Source organism: Anabrus simplex, chromosome 11 (assembly GCF_040414725.1).
Source record: "Anabrus simplex isolate iqAnaSimp1 chromosome 11, ASM4041472v1, whole genome shotgun sequence".
NCBI classification, from domain to species: Eukaryota; Metazoa; Arthropoda; class Insecta; order Orthoptera; family Tettigoniidae; genus Anabrus; species Anabrus simplex.
Window position 1 is genome coordinate 125,071,462 of NC_090275.1, and position 22,723 is coordinate 125,094,184.

Genomic DNA, 22,723 nt, shown 5'->3' on the forward strand with positions numbered 1-22,723 from the left:
TATATCATTGGCAGTTATTGCGTGAAATAACGTTCTCATATGAAAACGTGAGAGCCAATACATTTTGTCAAAAGCCTGAAAAGGTACTGCATGTCAATATCTTAAACTGTTCACGACATATTTGGGGTGGACATCTTAGCTGAATAACCCTGCATAATTTGTGAATAACTGTAGATAGGATGTATACCTACTTGGATACCAGAAGCCTGCATTATTCGAACTTGAGACGGGGAAGATGTGCTTTGCTATATATGCAACCCCCATTACACATGAGTGGAACGTGTAATCTAAAATGCCCGACTTTGCTCCAATTCTTTCAGCAGGGGTGATAACGCTCTTGAGACCGATTCTCGTGTGCTGCGACCTGTGCGACGCGACGTCCCAGTAACTACACGTGTAAGCTTGATATTTACGTATCATCAGCAGTTCTCATATGGAAACATGTATGACGATAAATTTTGTCAAAAGCCTAGGAAAGCACTGCATGTTGAACTATGAGCTCGTTAATACCATTAACGAACGTGAGGACAGAATGCCAGTATCTTAAACTGTTCACGAGTTATTTCAGGTGGACTTCTTAGCTGAATAACCAGTATAATTGGTTAATAACTGTTATTATGATGTAAACCTAAAATCGTTGTCGGCAGGGTAGCTTCTTGTGATTCAGACCGGGCCGGAGGTGTTCTGTGACTATTCCTCTTCATTTACATTATGTGTTTCTAAGTCTCGGATCATCCCAGAAGCATTTCTGCCGACGTATTTTACTTCTTTTGAACAAACAACACAGCGGACTGTGCTATGTGACATCTCTTCAAAATAACCGACATCACGACTTACGTTGCGTTTCAGACATCGTCTTCAAGTTGTCGCGTACAACTAGTACAATTTCACATTGCACCGTCATATATCGAAGTACATAATTATGTATAATATAACTGTTTATAATAGTTTATTTAAATCCGCCTTGATCAATACACTCATTAAATGAAAGAAACATTATTTATTAAACCATACATGTTTCGGGAAATCTCAACCATTCCCTTCATCAGTGGTTAGATCAAAGAATAACACAATATGACACAATCTTTTGTTTTACAATTTGAAGGAGTATTGTGTCCCAATACATCATATCAAAGAGTAAAGAGAACTTATGAAATATTATAAAAATGATCAATACATACAATTTTGGTTGAACTGAATAAGAAACACTATACAAATTTAGGATCTTCAAGTTTTCTTCTTTTCTTCTTCTTTTTGCTCCTTAAATGATTATATGCTAGCCTAAACAGTGGGTTATCTTCTGTACTTTTCTCATTTAAACTTGATTCAGAATTACATTTTTGTGTAAGGTAAATTTCTAAATTTTCCAAAACATTCATCAGTTTTCCCTTTTTGGTTGAATGTAATAATTTCATGTCATTGGAAATGTCTGTAAATTTATGATTCATTTCAACCATATGTTCTCCCATTGCCGAATATCTTTTATGTTTGACTGCATTAACGTGTTCTTTGTACCTTATAGCCAAACTTCTTCCGGACTGTCCTATGTATCGTTGTTTACATGTTTGGCATGTTAATTTGTAAATTCCTGATTTATTAAATATACAATTATTCTCTGTTTTATCTGAATTGAAAATTATCTTATTAGTATTATTATCCGTTTTGTATGTGACATTGATGTTCTTTTTCCTGAAAATTTTAGCCAGTTGATAAAAGTGCTTATTTCGAAAAGTTAGAACTACGAATTTCTTTTTCTCTTTTCGCTCTTTAATTAAAGTTGTTTTAGGTTCATTTTTCACTTTATTTATCATTCTATTAATAAATCTGTTGGAATATCTGTTGCTACGAGCGATTTGATGGATTATATTTATCTCTCTATTATAATTCTTCTTAGACATAGGTATATTTATTAACAGTACATAATTATGACGGGCATACTCTATAACATTGCAAGAAATTATTTCCTTCGTCATTAAAATATCGGTAAACACAAGCAGTGGTCATATGTTATTGAATGTGGGGCGTGATAACGCTGTACACCTACCAGTCGAAAGAATTGAAGCAATCTGAAGCATTTTAGATTACACATTCAACTCATGCGTAATGGTGGTTGCATATGCAGCAAGGCACATCTTGCCTCGTCTCAAGTTCGAATAATGCACGCCTCTAGTATCCAGGTACATGTACCTACAGTAGCCGTCAGGTTTTGTATTTAAACCACTCATTCGTGTACCTACCAGTGCATACAATGCCAGAATGCGCATCCTACCGCGTCAAAATAGATCTCGGTAGAAATGAACGCCCTAGTCGCTTGTTGACACGAATTTACGAAATGGAGGACTGTGGTTGGCTATTCGCATACTCGGCACAAACAACATTCAGCTCCGACTACCTGTATGCCTATGATACGCTGATCGCCAAACAATGCGGGGACAACGCTCTCGAGATCTCTCGAAACTTCTCGCAAGAAAGTGTGCCTGCGCTAGTCTCGAGAAATCCCGAAAAATCTCGAGACCTAGTCTCAGACTGCCCATCACTAGGAGGCAGTAAAAGGGAGAACCGAATCTTCATCCCCGATTCTAAGATCCAATTTAACACATGTCCGACTCGTTGGCTAAATGGTCAGCGTACTGGCCTTCAGTTCAGAGGGTTCCGGGTTCGATTCCCGGCCGGGTCGGGGATTTCAACCTTCATTGGTTAATTCCAATGCTCGGGGGCTGGGTGTTTGTTCTGTCCCCAACATCCCTGCAACTCCCACACCACACATAACACTATCCTCCACCACAATAACACGCAGTTACCTACACATGGCAGATGCCGCCCACCCTCATCGGAGGGTCTGCCTTACAAGGGCTGCACTCGGCTAGAAATAGCCACACGAAATTATTATTATTTAACACATAACAGAGATTCACTGAAACAGTTTCATGTTCCAGTCATTAATCTTTCCAATGTCAACTTGAACAAAGAGGAAAGACTTACTCTTGAGAAAGGTCCTAAATATAATTGGCCGAACTTCAATCAAGCTAAAGTAACTAAAAATCTTATTGTAGAAACAGAAATCACGCTCGGAAAATTGCCACACGACTTGCAGGACTAGGTCAGAATAGAAGTAAAGAAACAGTTTAACAAAATGCTTAATAATAATAACAATAATAATAAGTTTGTTGTCCCTAAAGATTCTTTCAGTGATAGGAAACAAATACTAGAACTAAAAAAGAAAATAGAAAAGGAAGAGTTTATTGTCACTAAAGCTGATAAGGGCAACGTAACCATTATCATGCATAAAACAGGTTACATCCAAAAAACAAAAAACTTTTTTAACGATGACTCTTTTTCTATTATTAAGAAAGGCCCGACTCAGTCGTTGCAGAAGCAGTTGAAACAAACATTGAAGAAAGTTTTTTTTCCTCTTTAACAAAGTTGAGAAGCAAAAATTAATTAACATGAACCCCGGCCTACAAACTGCTAAAGCGCTGCCAAAAATCCACAAGGCCGGTGTTCCCATTAGGCCAATTATAAATTACAGACCTAGCCCTCTTTACAAACTGGCGCAGTATATCCAAAAATTCCTAAAACAACATTACAGATTCACTGCAAATAAATCCATAAAGAATTCCGTGGAATTGATTAAAGAATTAAGTAAATTTCAATTACAGGATCACCATACAATACATTCTTTTGATATAGTAAACATGTTTCCAAACATCCTATCATAGTCAAGAATTTGAAGAAATACAGTCACTTAAGCAATTTTGAAATCAAAGACTTTATGACGATTTTAAAATTGCTGGTCAGTAACAACTATTTCACTTTTGACAAGATCATTTATAAACAAGATGGCCTTGCAATGGGGTCTCCGGCCTCAGGAATTTTGGCAGAAATTTATTTAGATATTTTAGAAGATATGCAAATCATTAATAATGACAAATTTAAGAATGTTCTATTTTTGTCTAGGTACGTAGGCGATGCTTTTGTTATTCTGGATGAACGCATAACCAACGCCTCTACTACTCTTAATAATCTTAACACAATAGATACTGATATAAAATTTACTTTGGAAACCGAAATAGAAAAATCCATTAATTATCTGGACCTAAAGATCAATAGGCAAGCCTCTTCATTTTCTTTTAGCATTTACAGAAAGCCCACACAAACTTCAGTCACAATACGACAGGATTCTATACACCCTTCAGCTCACAAATGCGCGACCTGTAACAGCTTGGTGAATCGCGCATTTAGCATACCGATGTCCAAGCGAGACTTGGACAATGAACTGAACGTCATTCGATCCATGGCTAAACCTGACGGTTTTAAAGGGAATTTTATAGAGCGAATAATAAATAAATTTAAATATCGCCCTCACATGAACCTGATTGAAGATAAACCAGAACTAAAAGAAATTGTGACCTTCACGTTTAATAAAGAAGTTTATAGAATTACAAACATTTTCACGAAACATAATATTAGGATTGTGTTCAAGACAGATGACAGAAGTACAGTAGTTTTACATAATGCTTCAGCTGTTAATAAAGTCAATCCATACTCAAAATCAGGTGTATATAGGTTCGAATGTAGAGACTGTGGAAGCTGATATATAGGGCAAACTGGACGTAGCTTTAATGTCAGGTATCAAGAACAGTTTCACGCCGTAAAATATAATCGATTTTCAGCTGTAGGCCAGCATATCCATGTGTACAAACATAAATTCACAGACATAAATAAAGACCTTGAGATCATGGAAACGCTAGCTAAAGGACCAAGGCTGGACATTATGGAAGCGTGTCTAATACATCTAGACCAGTATTATAACACTAACCTTAATCTTCGGAGAAACCCAAAGTATTATATGATTGCTTGATTCTATTACTTGACAAGGTAAGAATTCCAGAAAATTCGAACGTCCTTTGAACTCTATGAAACATTTTTTCGTACTACGGTCTTCGTCCACAATGCCCTCCGGACCCTCTACTACATCGTCAACGTTCTAGAAACATCTCCCTTGCCACCCCTACTTCCCCCTCCTTAGCGCTTCATCACATAGCACACAATACGAGCAGACACTCTCGTTGTGCTGAAGTCGTCACGCGAAGTATACAGCCGTAGAAGGTGAGTTGGCCTCGTCAATAGTTTGATCCTATCAGTTCTTCATCAATTTTTCTTGGTTTTGTGTTAACAATGGGCTTTCATCATTACAGGGTTGCATTGAACTGAGAAACTATGCCCGCCTAATAACTTTAGGGTAAATTAAAATTACAGTTCCAACCATTACATTTACATCATAAAAACTACATTTCTGCACACTAACAAAGTTAAGAAGACGGCGCAGTTTAAAAACTTTTTTTTGTACACAACGAGTTTTTATCCAACAAATGGCTATCAACGTATATATGAAACCAACATTTTAACATTAAAGGACTGTATTGAACTTTATTCCTCAATTTTAAGATCGTATAAGAACTGACATTTACGATTTATAGATTAATAGCCACTACAGAATTTGAAACAACTCATCACTCAGAGATTTTATATTTTTGACTTACAAGGTTTTTCTTGTTACAAATTAGAGTTTTTAACCTAGCATAATATAGATATTAAGGAGTTACGTATAGCAATATGTTGTTGTTGTTCATGTTTATATCACCAAGTTTTTTCATTTAACATGCAGCTGATGATGGTATCTAGAGGAACACCGAAACTAGTTCTGTAATGTGATTTATGTTGTAAAAAAACATCCAACAACATTGTATTTTGTATTGAAAAAGGTGGAACTTGTTAGATTTTTAATTCAATTGTGATCTCAGTTCAATACGGACAAATAATATGAAGTTCCTTACATTTAATTATTTGTTTAACATCGCACTAACACATCGAAGGTTTTCGGCGACTGAAGGATTGGAGATTGGGAAGGTAGCAGACATGGCCTTCGTTAAGGTACAGCACCAGCATTTTCCTGGTGTGAAAATGGGAAACCACGGAAAACCATCTTCAGGGCTGCCGACAGTGTGGTTTGAAACCACTATTTCCTGAATGCAAGCTCACCCTAACTGCACGGCCACTTGCTCGGTAACTTTGTTTCTAATGAATATGATCGCTTCTTTCCTTGGAAAGGCACATTCTTTCCTTTTATCCGACGTTCTAAATACGAAACATGTCAAGTGCAACTTCACAGCTCTACCAACCGGAAATGACCATTCACGCGACGTAGTGTGCGTTACTGGGTTCGGCACGCATGTCTGCACCCGCCTTAAGGCACTACAGCTTCCACGTACTTCAAAACAGGTGACAGCACTAGACTTAAAACCAAAATCGCGTATAAGCGAAATCGCAGATAACGTATCCCCGTATAACGGGATTTACATGTAGTTACAATTATAGCCATCAGATAGCACAACAAGCTACAAACGATACCCTTGCGAAAAAGCAGAAATCTTCAGGGCTCGTCGTCAACCGCTGGCCGCAGTACTACGGAGATCTCCAGGGCCGGTCATCAGTGTGTTAACATGTGAATTTTAATGTATACACTGTTATGGCTAAAGATGTCCCAGTGGGATGAAACATGTTCCATTTTACTAAAATAATGTTGTTCTGAAAAGAATAAAAACAAAGTTTATTTTAAAGATGGAATTTTTACCTGAAAATACCATAACACTGTTCAGGTGACAATATGGGCTTTAACATGAAATTTATCTCTTGTAATTGATATCCACCTGTTCGTTGATGGACATTCTTCTGCTTGCTGGTGTTTCAGAGGTGGTGGAGCACTGCTGTAGCGTGACCTCCCTGCAGCTCGGAGAGACACTCCCGAGCATCTCCAAAGACATGGACACTCTGTCCTTCCGCCTTCCTCTGGGCGTCACCGCAGGGATCACACCGTTCAACTTCCCCGCCATGATCCCTCTGTGGATGTTCCCCGTCGCCATCGTGCTCGGCAACACGTCCGTGATCAAACCCTCGGAGCGTGACCCCGGCGCCTGCATGATGCTCCTGGACATGCTCAACCAGGCCGGATGTCCGCCGGGTGTTGTCAACGTCATACATGGAGCGCACGAATCGGTGAACTTCATCTGCGATCATCCGGATATCAAGGCCATCTCCTTTGTTGGTTCTGACCAAGCTGTGAGTGTTTTACTGTTCTCTTCCCTGGTACCCATAACTCACATAACTGAATATTGAAAAACATTTTTATTGTTTCATATTGTGGAATTACTAGGAGTACTTCGGAAGTAAAATAACATACCTGCCAACCCTTCCGATTTACCCGGAAACTTTCCGGTTTTTAACTCGTCTTCCGATTTTCCGATTTATTTTTACTTCTTCCTAATTTTGACCAATATAACTGCTAGTACGGCCAATACTCTTCCCCTACTATACATTCTTATGTGTTTGTGTAATTTACGAAACCTCATTTTCAAGAGTATTTATTTGATGCTTTATTTCGTTAGTATTTCGTCCTGCGCCTTCGTGTATCGTGTTTCCCGCTCACCACAGCAGCGTGTCCGCTTTATACAGCTGGGGATTTGGGGCGGCAATTGTCCTGCAAGCAAGACAGGCTGGCGCGCGCTAGCGACTCAGTTAATCGGGTCGAAAGAATGAGTTTATTATTGTTGTTCGCGCACTGTTAACATCGTTTCTGTGCGTAGTTTCATCGGAGTTTTAGGCCCCTTTTTTTCTTGCATTTGTATGCTTTCCCCCACTGCCAAAGTCGTATGTTAATAATGTATGGGACATATAGAATTGTTTTGTATGTGGTAGTTTCGCGTATTTAAATGCATCATTTTAATGAGTTGAATGTTTTTAAGTGGGTTGTGTCGGTGACAGTTTCAGGTAGTTCATTTTCTCGTTAAGGCCAAAAATATAACAAACGTTATCTCCAAGTGTTCAGAGATACCTATAAATTTCCGTTCATTTTACCGTCTGATAAAGAAACTACCATATTCTTTCGCGTAATTAACGCCCTTGCATAATTTACGTATCCCAATATTTTTGGGTCCAAAGTGGACAAAAAACAAATGTTCACGTATTTGACGCCCCCACAACTTCGAACATCCATCACGCAGCTCCGGATGCGTTACGAAATAAAGATGTCAACTACTCAAGTAGCAGGCTTCCTATTGCGAAAGCGGCCAGATACAGGGCAACGTACTGTTATTAGCCGGCAGGAAATCCCACTGCACTAGTTTTACGAGTGTTTCGGGTACGGGACATTCTGTGATCTCAAAATTGTTTCAGTCCACAGTATTCGAGTAATACTGCATCATACTAACTCGCGGTGATCAGTTACACCGAAACATACGGGAAGAGGGCAGCGAGTATTCAATGCCCAAATGAAACGTGCGCTACCGCGGTAACAGAAGTGCACGTCAAGCGGCCAACATGTCTCGCAAAGCATTTCGCGGACCAAAAAGCGGCAAGTTTCCGCAAGTAGAGAAGGATCTGCTTAAATATATGATTTTGTGACGCAACGTTGGATAAGCAATTTCTCACGAAATGCAGTATTTTAAATAATGTGAAATAACTGCTGCACATGGAATCAGTGTCTCGGATTTGAAGGTTAGCCGAGTCTTGATTAATTTTATGAAGAGAAATGGACTTCCTCTTCAGCGAAGAACATCATCATGCCAAAAAATGACGAATGATTTAAACCATTTTCATCGTTTTGTGATTGAGAAGCGTAAAGTTAGGAATATTTGATCTCCCTTATAGAAACCGCAGATCAGACGCCAATCATTTTCCATATGCCACAAAGTCGAACAATCGATAAGAAAGGATCATACAGTGTTATCGTACGCGCTACCGGAAGCAAAAAACAACGATGTACTGCAATGCTTGCTATAACAGCTGATCTCAGAAAGCTTACACCTTACATTGATCTAAAACGAAAAACAATGCCCAAAGCAAAATTTCCGCGAGTGATCCATGTTCGTATTCAAGATGAAGGATGGATGGACACGTCACTCGTACAAGATTGGATACAAACGGTTTGGGGTAGTGTAGCAGGATCCCTCCTTCGATGCCCGGCCCTTCTCGTGTTGGACAGTTTTTTTGCCGGTATGTCATTGTTATGGCATTACATGAATTGTACTTTTATTAGTTCATGTTTTCACTCCAGGTTGTATTGTCAGCTCGTAATGGGAAGAATATTTTCCAGTCGGTACTTCAATCCCACGTGTCTAACTTACCTGATGTACCCTGTTTGAATTTTCAGGAAAAATCTCACTCCGGAATTTTACACCAAATGACGATAACCGCAAACGAGTTGAACCAGTTGTGTTTTTATATTATATTTGATGCATCTTTTAAATATAAATGAATTGTAAATATCTTATAATTCCTTGAATAATTTACGCATCCGAAGTTTTCGCCTGTATTTTTCGTCAAAAAGTGCGTTAATTATGCGAGAAAATACGATATTGTGCATTTTGTTGCGTGTGTCGGTGTGACATAAATATTATTATTCGTTTAAGTGTCATAAATGATAATGATAAGGTACATTTTCTTGTAACCATTTTTATGTTTTGGTAGTTTAAGATTTGAAATTTAACGGTCAATTCGCATTGTAACTGTAGATATGTATGCCTTTTATCTTGACCTTTTTTCACCTAGACCGTGGTGGAATATATGATGAAATCCAGGAATAAAAAAATCTTCCTATTTTTGGTTTCTAAAAGTTGGCAGGTATGAAATAACCAGTGATGGAAGGACACAAAATGTATAAAGCTTTCATGGAAAAGAAAAATGCCTACTCACCGCATGTCAGAGTGTGTGAGTGATGTCTGCAGATATAAACGGATTAGAGGCCTTTGAAATGTAGTGTTTTAAAAGAAGAGGCGTTGGTCATGTTCTCAGACATACATACAGTGTAGAGGCGCGCGGCTGTGAGCTTGCATCCGGGAGATAGTAGGTTCGAATCCCACTATCGGCAGCCCTGAAGATGGTTTTCCGTGGTTTCCCATTTTCACACCAGGTAAATGCTGGGGCTGTACCTTAATTAAGGCCACGGCCGCTTCCTTCCAACTCCTAGGCCTTTCTTATCCCATCGTCGCCATAAGACCTATCTGTGTCGGTGCGACGTAAAGCCCCTAGCAAAAAAAAAAAGACATACATACATACATACATACATACATACATACATACATACATACATACATACTGCCCCCATTATTCCTGACATGCTCAGCTGGAGAGCAAGAGTCCCAAGGGTGGACCGTTCGCTGTCTGGCTTTGCTTACTTTTAGGGGCAGGGAGAGATACAAGGGCTAGTGACAATGATACTAAAAGGATCGAAACAACAGGTTTTGACATTTATTTACAAACTAGCACTTGATAACACATTTTAACAACTCATAATAATTAAATCTTGATGGTAATTCGAAAATTAAAAATCTTCTTGGCCAGTTTCCTTAGATACAGCATTATTTTTCTCCAACCTTTCGAAGTTGAATTACACTGCAAATATAACAAACTAACATTAGCCTACTTCTGGCTTAGAGAACAAAGAAATAAAAATGTTGGGAGGACCTCCTCCTGAGAATATTACAGTTATTTACAGGTTGCAAAAACTCAATCTCACTGAGCTATCTGGCTCAGTCATTTTAAATTATCAGGTTCATTCATGATAACATCCTCTCCTTCAAATGAAACTTAAAATTCTTTAAGTAAATGAAATAAATGATGGCATCATTATTTTACAACATCTCCTCAAAATAAATATTTAATCACATTGTCCTACTCGTGGCTGAGCTTACGTTACATCGTCTCATTTATCAAACATGAGATCCATTGAACTGTACTTCAAAATTTATTTGTAAGAAATATTAGTTAAACATGTCTCTATCCGACTTATTTCCATTAAATTGTACTCTCACAATAATTATTTCCACGAAACTTCCTTGAATATTTGACTGAACAACACATGAAGTTAACTCTTAGCCTCTGATGCCTTGAAAAAAATTAACATTACAAGCTTTACAATAACAGTGAAATTTGTCCACACGATTGAAATAATACGCACTTAATCTTGCCTCAACTTATTTTTAAAATAAAATTCACTAAAGGTTTAACTTCCAATAAATTAAATCACCTCGAACAACGATGTCGATAACCTGGGCCCAACATGATGAACACGTGGCCAGGTCAAAACCACATTTCAAAAATATCACAAGTCAATGAAAATCACTACATCACTCACACAAAGACACATTAAACATTATTTACAACAAATTCTAGACTTTGACTGTTGGATTTTGATTTTTACCATCTGCACATGAAATATCACGATGACGGTATCGGTCAAAAAATCCATTTACGACTCTCTCAGAAATGTGATGAAAATCTGAGTGATCACTTAGTGAGAAATGATGAAGTTTTCACAACGTTGGTCATGATAATATCAGCAGTTGATGTTTGGAAGAATTGTCGTCTACAGATACGCACATAATACAGGTCAAACATTACCATCCAAATTCATGGTTCATGAGTTACGACATTAATTATTACTTAAATCTACACTCATCAATCATCACGTGCTCCACATTTGAAGAAATTATGTTTCACCAAACTCTTCAAATAAATTCAGTGAATGAATTAAATAATTCAGTAAAAACAGTACCCCCTGTGGGTGGGGGCGGTAGAATAACACCCACGGTATCCCCTGCCTGTAGTAAGAGGCGACAAAAGGGGGCCCGAGGGGCTCTGAAATTTGGAGCGTGGATTGGCGACCACGGGGCCCTTAGCTGAGTCCTGGCATTGCTTCCACTTACTTGTGCCAGGCTTCTCACTTTCATCTGTCCTATCCGACCTTCCTTGGTCAACTCTTGTTCTTTTCCGACCCCGACGCTATTAGGTTTCCGAGGGCTAGGGAGTCTTTCATTTTCATGCCCTTCGTGACCCTTGTCTTTCTTTGGCAGATACCTTCATTTTTCGAGGTGTCAGGTCCCTTCATTTTTTCTCCTCAGGGCTAACAACCTTGAGTAGACAAACCATCACCCGCTAGGGTGGTCTCATCTACATACTTGTTGGACTCAATATGAAAGGAAACATTAATACAAAGAATACCCCAGGTGGTAACAAATCCACCCCCACTTGTTATGGGGCAAGCAGGTCATCAGATTCTGGGAAGCCTGCACCTTCATGTACTCCACCATGCAAACAACAGCAGAAAAGGAAGAGAAATATTACCTACTTGGCTACAGTGAACATCAACTCATTGCTAAAGACTGGTACACTTAAACAGACTCTAGACGTGCTGAACAAATATAACATCAAGATTGCAGCACTACAAGAAACACGATTCACGGACGAAGATGCATTTGAATCCCAAGGATACAGAATATACAAGGGGAAACCAGGTATCAGGGTGATGAAGACAATCCCACATCTTGGCACTGGCTTTGCTGTTCATCATAGCATGATTGATCACATAATAGGGTTCACTTCACCTAATGGTAGGACCTCCTCAATATCTTTGAGGTCCTGCAATAGGGCATATACCATAATGAACTTCCATGCACCCACAAACGACACAAATAGAAATGACCTGGAAGCAGTTGAACAATACTGGAGCATTCTAGAAGAAGCCCTGGACATGATCCCACAACATCATACCACCATACTGATGGGTGATTTCAATGCACAGGTAGGAAAGGAGAAAAAATATCGCAGGATAGAGGGACCTCTCTACCTTAGCCCATAAGAGGACAAATAAGAATGGGTAACGTCTTATAGACCTTTGTGACAAATATGGTCTTGTCCTAAAATCAACTGCCTTCAAACACCTGCCTAGGAAGGCGAAGACATGGAAGAGCCCAAATCCACTACTAGGTGAATTAAAGATAGACCATGTGGCCATGGACAAAAAGCATCACAATGAGATTCAGAATGTCAAGGTGCTAAGAGGTGCTCACTTAGACTCGGACCATAACCTATCTCAAAAACCATCCTACAACCACTGAGGAGGCCACTGAATGTCGGCAGAAAGGCTACAATACCGAAGTTCAACATCCTCTGACTGAGTGATGAAGACTGTGATTTCAAAGTCACTCTGAAAGAAAACACACAGAAGCAAGGGTGGCCCAACCTACAAAAAGCTCTACTGGACGCTGCTCAGAAGACCATGCCTGCCTCATCCAACAAAGGAAAACATCCATGGTGGACCATTACATGTGACCATGCTATAGAAGATAGACGCAGAGCCTGGGTCACGTGGTACCAATGCAAAAATGAGGTTAACTACCAGGCCTTCCTTACTCAAAGGAAAATAACTGCCAGGATAGTACGACAGGCTAAGAGGAACCATAACAAGGCTCTAATACAACAGGCGGAAGAGGACTTTAAGAGGCACAACTCAAGAGATTTCTACAGGGAACTCAGAAAACAGACAACGAGGTACACAGCTCCCACCCTTCATCTTCGTGGACCTGATGGGAAGCTTCAGTTCAACAACAAGGATTGTACCAATACTCTTGCAGGGTATTTCAAACAGCTCCTCAATACAGAGGAACCTAAAGAGGGACTCGCATTCTCTGAGCCCCTTTCCAGAATCCGAGACTCCACACCACCAACCATTGAAGAAATAAGGGAGATTATCAAGAGCCTAAAGAACAACAAGGCCTCGGGTGAAGTAGCGGAGATGTGGAAATGTGCTGACGAACAATCCATACAAAGCATCCATCAGATCATAGAGGATATTTGGGCAATGGAGACCTTACCTGAGGAATGGACCTCAGCGGTGATCCATCTTCTACACAAGAAAGGTAGTAAAATAGACCTCGACAACTACAGAGGCATCTCTTTAATATCGGTTATGTACAAGATCTTTTCTAAAGCCCTGCAAACCAGAGTGGTCAGTCAACTGGATTCCCAATTAGGTGAATATCAGGCCGGTTTTCACGCAAACAGATCCTGCACAGAGCAGATACAGAACCTCAAGACAATCCTGAGGTACAAGAATCGTGGTGGACACCAATGGGTAGTCATATTAGTGGACTTCAAGAAGGCATATGATTCAATAGATAGGCACACCCTCTTCTCTACCTTATGGGAATTAGGCCTGGATGAGAAGACCACCAGACAAATCCAGGCGACGCTGAAGACCACCACCTCCAAAGTAAAGTTTAGAGGTGAGCTCTCAGAGAGTTTCTCTATCCAAACGGGAGTTGGACAAGGTGATGGAATTTCTTGCATTCTCCTTAATTCCATTCTAGAGAAGATTATCAGGGAATGGACTGCCACATTACCTCCAGGAAGTGGACTGAAAATTGGCTACAAGAAAGATAATGTCAGTGTACCTTGCCTGGTCTTTGCCGACGACCTTATTAGCCAACAGCATAGAAGAAGCTACTCACCAGCTACAGAGCCTCTATACCATAGCAGCTAAAACCGGCTTGAGGGTCAATATAAAGAAAACTGAGTTCATGACTAACATAAAGGGAGTCCCACCTACTATGCCATTGGAAAACACCACCATTCGTAATGTTCCTGCAGTGAAGTACCTAGGGGAGTGGATTTCAGCAACCGAGAATGAGACCTTAGCAACAGACACCAGATGCACCAAGTTGGAAAGGATCTACCATACCTGTAAGAGCATCTATACTACATCCAAGTGCCTCTCCAAGAACCTTAAACTCCAACATTACAATTCAATAGTAAGCATGTCCGTACTGTACGCCTCTGAGTGTCTTCTAATGAACAGAAAAGGTCCACGAGGAAGCTAGAGCTCAAGGAACAAAAAATACTAAGGAGGATTTTAGGACCAATAAGAGGAGGGGATGGTACTTACAGGATAAGGCACATCTATGACCATCAAGAAGACATAGTTACATCCATGACAAAGAGGCAATTGACTTTCTATTTGTACTTGACTCGTATGAGTACTTACAGACTTACCACTACAGGCAGAGGGAAAGCATCCAAAAATAAATGGATCACCACAGCGAAGTCCAGCTTAGCACAGCTGGGGATTTCAGAACAAACCATACAGGATCGTGTATTATTCCGGCAGTTGACCTCTCAAGGTGTCTATCCAGAGTCTCTCACCAGCAAACAGAGTACAGGCACCACCCGACCAAAGTGGACCGAGGAAAGGAAACAAGCACACAGCCAGAAGATGAAAGCTTTCTGGGCAAAGGAAAAACAGAATTTCCATACAAGGAGTTGAAACAAGCACCGTGGTCCTCAGTAGGCCCAAACGACAAGAAGAAGAATTACCATCCTGGGAGAACACACAACGTAAATACTTGAAATTATCGACCTGTTCTAGCTTTGCATCACCAATCTGACATTCAATTCTGTTGAATTTCTTACCTACTGATATCAATTTAGTCTTCGCAAGGCTAATTTTCATACCATACTCATTGCACCTATTTTCAAGTTCCAAGATATTTGACTGCAGGCTTTCGGCACAATCTGCCATTAAGACCAAGTTGTTAGCATAGGCCAGACTGCTTACTAAATTTCCACCTAAATTAATCAATCCCTGCCATTTTAATACCTTTCAGCAGATGATCCATATAAACTACGAACAGCAAACGTGATATATTACAGCCTTGTTTAACCCCTGTAAGTACCCTGAACCAAGAACTCATTCTACCATCAATTCTCACTGAAGCCCAGTTGTCAGCATAAATGCCTTTGATTGCTTTTAATAATTTACCTGTAATTCCATAGTCCCCCAGTATGGCGAACATCTTTTCCCTTGGTACCCTGTCATATGCTTTCTCTAGATCTACGAAACATAAACACAACTGCCTATTCCTCTCGTAGCATTTTTCTGTTACCTGGCGCATACTGAAAATCTGATCCTCACAGCCCCTCTGTGGTCTGAAACCACACTGGTTTTCATCCAACTTCCTCTCAACTACTGATCGCACCCTCCCTTCCAAGATGCCAGTGAATACTTTGCCTGGTATACTAATCAATGAGATACCTAGATAGTTGTTGCAATCCTTCCTGTTCCCTTGCTTATGGATAGGTGCAATTACTGCTTTTGTCCAATCTGAAGGTACCTTACCAACACTCCATGCTAATTTTACTACTCTATGAAGCCATTTCATCCCTGCCTTTCCACTATACTTCACCATTTCAGGTCTAATTTCATCTATTCCCGCTGCTTTATGACAATGTAATTTATTTACCATCCTTTCCACTTCCTCAAGCGTAATTTCACAACACCGTTTTCTACCTCCCTATGAGCTTGGCTGTTTGCAACACCACCAGGAAGATTTCCTTTTACGTTCAGATGATGGTCAAAATATTCCCTCCACCTCTCCAGTGATTCCCTGGGATCTATTATGAGTTCACCTGAATTACTCAAAACACTGCTCATTTTCTTTTTCCTTACCTTCCTAAGATTCTTTATTACTGTCCAGAAAGGTTTCCCTGCTGCTTGACCTAGCCTTTCCAGGTTATTACCAAAATCTTCCCACAACTTCTTTTTGGATTCAACAACTATTTGTTTCACTCTGTTTCTTTCATCTACGTACAAATCCCTGTCTGCCTCGGCCCTTGTTTGGAGCCATTTGTGATAAGCCTTCTTTTTACGTTTACAAGCTGCTCTCTATTCCTCATTTCACCAAGATGTTCGCTGTTTCTACTACAGCATCCATATATGCCACCCATTCTCTTTCTATATCCTGAACCTGCTTACTATCTACTGTTCGAAACTTCTCACTAATCATATCCATGTACTTCCGTCTAATTTCCTCGTCCTGGAGATTTTCTACCCTTATTCGTTTGCAGACAGATTTCACTTTCTCTACCCTAGGGCTAGAGATACTCAGTTCACTACAGATCAGATAGTGGTCTGTATCATCGAAAAATCCCCGGAAAACTCGTACATTTCTAACAGATTTCCTGAATTCGAAGCCGGTTAAGATATAGTCTATTATGGGTCTGGTACCCCTGGCCTCCCATGTGTACTGGTAAATAGCATTATGCTTGAAAAATGTATTTGCAACTGCTTAACCCATACTAGCACAGAAGTCCAGTAAACGCTTCCCATTTCCATTGGCTTCCATATCTTCCCCACATTTACCAATCACCCTTTCGTATTCTTCAGTTCTATTTCCAACTCTCGCATTGAAATCGCCCATTAGCAGTATTCTATCTTTGCTGTTGACCCTGACCACGATGTCACTCAATGCTTCATAAAACTTGTCAACTTCATCCTCATCTGCACCCTCACATGGTGAATACGCGGAGACAATTCTAGTCCTAATTCCTCCAACTGACAAATCTACCTACATCATTCGCTCATTTACGTGCCTAACGGAAACTATGTTGCGTGCAATGGTATTCCTGATAAAGAGCCCTACCCCAGACTCTGCCCCTCTCTTTCTAACACCCGTCAAGTACACTTTATAATCTCCTATCTCTTCCTCGTTACCCGAATATCACTTACTCCTAGCACATTCAGATACATCCTCTTAGCTGACTCAGCCAGTTCTACTTTCTTTCTTCCACAAGCCCCATTAATATTGATAGCTCCCCATCGAATTCCATTTCGTTCGCCAAGTTGTTTCCAAGGAGTCCCTCGCCTGTCAAATGGGAGTGGGACTCCATTACGCTCATAGGTCCGAGGCTTGCTTAAAATATTCTGAGCTCGGTAAATTAATGAAACAGGATGCTACCCTACTTACGCATAGTCCAAGTGAGGATGTCTCCTCTAACGGGTTATGGACCACTGATGGATTGTGTAATCCTAGCCGCCTGAGCACAAGGAGGGCCATGACTCAGAATATGTCCGAGATGCCCACTCCCATTCCACAGCAACTGGTATCCCGACTCTCAGGACCACTTACTAGGCCACTCAGCCGTTGCCCATGGTTCACAAACTAGGACGTGACTACAGCCATGAAATGCAGGACTTATTCATCGAGGGTGACAAAGAGTGTATGGTGATGTGGAGGAACATGGAGAGGTAGTTAAAAAATAATTCAACCTAATCAATATTTGTGATGATTTACAGTTGGTCAGTACATGAGATGTTGATATTAACTATGATGTGGTCAGCATGTTGTTGTTCCTAATCTTCTGATGTTCTGTCGGTACAACCCAAATTGTTCAAATGGGTGAGTTTTGACAGCAAATGAATAATAATCAACACTGGAAGTCGTCCATAGCTTGTGAATGTGTCACATTTCTCAGTATCTCAATTTTGAAACTTTCACTTTTATTCAGTGTTGGTGGTGGTTTTACAATTTGCTTTACGTTGCACCGACACAGATAGGTCATATAGCGACAATGGGATAGGAAAGGCTTAGGAGTAGGAAGGAGGCGGCCATGGCCTTAATTAATGTACAGCCCGAGCATTTGTCTGGTGTGAAAATGGGTAACCACAGAAAACCATCTTCAGGGCTGCTGACAGTAGCATTTGAACCCACTATCTGCCAGATGCAAGCTCACAGCTGCGCGCGATTATTGTTTTAAGAGGGGGTAAAAGTGAGCTATCATCCTCTCTTAACACTAATCAGAGGGGAATATTGGAAGGGGGTCTGACACTTGGAATATGAAGGCATTGGGCAAAGAAAGACGCGGGCCACAAAGGGCGTGAAAATGAAAGACTTCCTAGGCCTTGATACGTAATACCGCCGGGGTCAGAAAGGAACAGGGAGGTCAGGTAGGGTAGATGGAAGTGAAGAACCTGGCACAAGTATGTGGAAACAAGGGCCCCATGGTCGCCAGGTTGAGAGCCCCTGGACTAGTCACCTCTTACAACAGGCAGGGGATACCGTAGGTGTTATTTTACTGCCCACACCGACAAGGAGTTCAGTTATGCTGTTGTTCAACCCTTCTAGAGATACTTATTCATAATCTGTAAATATCTTCTTTAAAAATTTTGTAAGGTGTTTCAGAGCAAATTCACAATTTATTTGTAAAGGAGGATGAGCTACAGTCTGTGGTAGTTAAACAGTGTACCAACCAAAGATTCTTCTCTCTGTCGATTCGCTCTCCACTTGTTCTTTTATGCCTGTTGACTCAAGTCTGGATCAAATTAAGTATTCACATCACACATACATCTGGCATGATCATTTGAGCCCATGCATTTGAATCATTGTAGGTTCTCTGTGGTCAGGTAATGACGACGTAGTGTTTTATCCTCCAAGTATAATGTAACGAAAAGAGCGAAAAATGTCGAAGATTAGTAAAAAATGGAATGTCTTGTGATTGAAGTGCGGAAATTGCCCTAGAGGTGTAAAAGCTAATGAAAATGTTGACTGGATTTGTAAGCAGTGTGTTCGGAATGTAGTTGGCGATGGCGTTGACGATAAACACCGAAAATAAACAATAAGGAATACAAAAGTGCATTAGAAATTATAAACATTCTACAAAAGGACAATGAGGCTCTTAAAGTAGAAAATCAAGAATTAAAAGAAAGACTGTGATCGCTAGAATTCGGGACTGACCATGCTTCGAGTGATATACCGGTACAAGTAACGTACTCGAGCACATGGTGTCAAGTAGTTCATGGTTGGCCGGCTAAGAAGAAATCTACAGCTGACTTTCTGGAAATAAACATCAGAAATAGGTTTTCTGCCCTAAATAATTTAATTCTGGAAGAAAGTGATCACGCATGTGAAACCAAATCTTCTTATGTTAATTTTAAGGACACTTCCTCTAAAGCATTGATACTTTGTCAATATATTATGTTTCATCTAAACAGTGTTATGTGGCTGAAGATGTTGATAATATACGAAACATGTACCACTTTTAACCAATAAGTTGCCTTAAGCAATTTAGTGTATTGACAAGGTGGAAAAAAAAAAAAAGATAGTTGTGAATCTGAAACCAAATCATTGCAAACCGCTGCCATTGCCGTGCCAAAGTTAAAAATTAGGCCTAGATTTCAGAATCAAGAGCCAGCTAGGCCTAAATCAGCAAAGGTAACTGTGTTTGGTGATAGCCAAGGAAGGGGAATTTTGGGAGTGATAAACGATGAGAATATAGCAGCAACCGGAGAAATATATCCAGGAGCTTCTATCAGCAATGTCCTGGAAAACGTAGAAGAAGCAACCAGGAACTTCAGGAGCGGAATGCAGTGCTTATCATCGGTGGTATAAACGACGTGGCTCACGACGACGCCAAGAATGTAAGGTGACAACTTAAATATACACTAGGGTAGCTGACTCACACTAACATCTTTGTAGTGAACGTGTCCCACAGGCATGATTTGAGTAGAGACTCTTGTGTGAACATTGAAGTGGACAAAGTCAATATAGATATTGTTAAAATTTGTAAACATTTTCGTAATACTCAGGTATTACAGCAGTTTTGAGAGACACTGTTACACAAAACATGGCCTCCATCTAAACAATTCAGGTAAACGAAAGATTGCTAATATTGTTCTCGATTTTATTAATCATAAGATATGTACTTTGAAAAATGCAACTCCCTTAGGTTATAATACCCTTCAAGCTGGCTCAGTCAACTAGAAAATGTTATGAATTTTAAGAGGCCATGTAAACCAAAACTAGCACCTGTGACCAAATCAGATCGGTCACCAAATCAAACCATTATCATAGATAGTTTAGTAAGTAGCCAAACTCAGGTATGTTATTCTCCTATTCATAAAATACCAGTACATGAAACATCAGGTCAGAAATCTCCATCAGTAATGAGTGATATAAAAAGTAGTTGCCGAGAGGTAAATGGCACCCAAAAGAAGGATGGCAAGGGTAAATCTCTCAATTTATTGCAAGTGAATATCCAATGCATTAGAAATAAGTGGTTAGAATTAGAACACTTTTGCCAAACCGAGAAAGTTGATACGATTTGTGTATCGGAGCATTGGTTTTCTGAAAATGAAGTGGAGTATTTTGTGCCCTGTGGATATACTGTTGCAGATATGTTTTGTAGGAATAAAAAGAAAAATGAGGGAGCTGGGATTTTAGTTAGAGAGTGTTTTAATTTTATAAAGATTGATTTTAGTCAATATTGTGTGGAATTAGAGGGAGAAATTATTTGCATGAAGCTGGTTGATCAAAATTTGATAATTGTTAGTGTGTATAGATCTCCAAATGCTGATGCTTATGTATTAAGAATTTTGTATTAGTACAGGAAAAATTTTTGAAATTTAAGGCCAAAGTTACTGCTTGTGGGGATTTTAACATAGAGGTGGCATATTCAGATGGGCAAATTTCTAGAAATTTTCTTAATTTACTAAGAACTCTAAATTGAACTTGCACAAACAAGCTACCTACATGTAATAATGCATGCTTGGATAATATGATTGTAAATTTTTCAAGAGATTTGTATACAGGCTGGGCCATTTTAATCTATCTCTAAAACTACACATCGGATAAAAAAACTGGGTAATAAAAGTTGTTTATTTGAGGTTATTTAAAATGGAGATGAGAAAATCGAAAAGGGCGTTATGCTTCTCAGAAATATCATTGAGGTTAAGGTTTGGATTGAAAAACTGGTCGAGGTGTATAAAACAGTTTTCAGTGATGTCTAGGAGAGGGCCTTTATTTAGAGTGCTGAGAATTTCAATATCCTGGTCTATTGTAGTGAAAATATGTTTTGTGTCATGTATATGTTACCCCACTTCCGAAAAATGTTGTATTTTATTGCATTAACATGTTCAGAATATCTTATTTTGAGGTTACGACCAGTTTGACCAATGTAAGAAGAGTCACAGTTGTTGCATTTAAAACAGTATACGCCTGACTTAGAAAAGTCACTTGTTTTACTTAAGGAGTTGGAGTTATGTAATAATTCAAGGTTTCTATTATAAGTTTAAAAAGAAATCATGGTATTGTGTTTTTTGAAGACATTAGCAATACTGTAGGCATTTATATTGAATGTGAATGTGGAGTAAGCAGCCAGTTTAGGATTATCTTTTAAGAGTGTTGTATTAGGATGGTGTTTAAATTTGTTATTAATTTGTTATGTGTTGTGCATTGACATTCTAATACGTCCCTCTATTCGGCGACGTAACCCCTTGGTCTCTGTGTGAGCGTAGGTGGTTCTGACGCTTGGGTCCGTGATACCTTTTGTGCCTATTTGACTTATTTATTGTTCGTTTCACATTGCCGTCATTGCCTTTCTTTACCTATTTTCTACTTTAATATGTTTTATTCTTTGCTGGGCGCCTTCTGTTTTATCTATGTTTTTTGGCATGAAACCAGGGTAACTTCCCCTTTTTCTCTCTGCTTGAATTTTATGAGCTCAGTGCACCCTTCCCTCTTCTCCCATTTTATGCTCTTTTACTTAATGGTATTGTATTCTCGGGGGACTTGATTTTTATTGTTGAGAGTTTTATGTCTTATCTGTTTAAACCTGATGTGCTACAATGAAATGCTTTGTACCTACCTGAATTCATATTCTTCAATTAATTATGATAGATGCCAAGTCCTTATACCATACTTCTATTTCTTTGCGTCTCTTATATGTTTGTTATCTGTAAGAGGCCCGGGTCCAGTTCCTGGCAGTTTTTTGCTAGTTTTGACCAAATCCACCGCACTGGGTCTTCGTCGTGTTGTTAGTGTCAGTTCAATTTCCAAGAAAGTTTCGTAAGTAAAGTTCATGATCTTTATTTTGGCTTTCAGTGAAGCATGGTGCTGTAGTTTTATCTTGAATTGTGACCAAATCATTCATTGAAATGTAAAAATGAAAACATTGAGGCAATTTGCTCACGCACGACCCACCGCTCTCCTTAAAAACTCATCTAATTTTACCAGATTTGAAAAAAAAAATTCATTAATCTTTTTTATATCGAGAAAAT

General features: G+C 39.5%; 1 protein-coding gene across 1 annotated transcript in view; it reads left to right on the plus strand.

Moving 5' to 3' along the window:
- Positions 1-22,723, plus strand: part of LOC136883505 (probable methylmalonate-semialdehyde/malonate-semialdehyde dehydrogenase [acylating], mitochondrial) — a 459,660-nt gene that overhangs the window by 189,051 nt on the left and 247,886 nt on the right. The window contains exon 5 of the mRNA XM_067155852.2: positions 6,752-7,119. Coding sequence (XP_067011953.2) covers positions 6,752-7,119 — 368 coding nt within the window. The remainder of the gene's footprint in view (positions 1-6,751; positions 7,120-22,723) is intronic.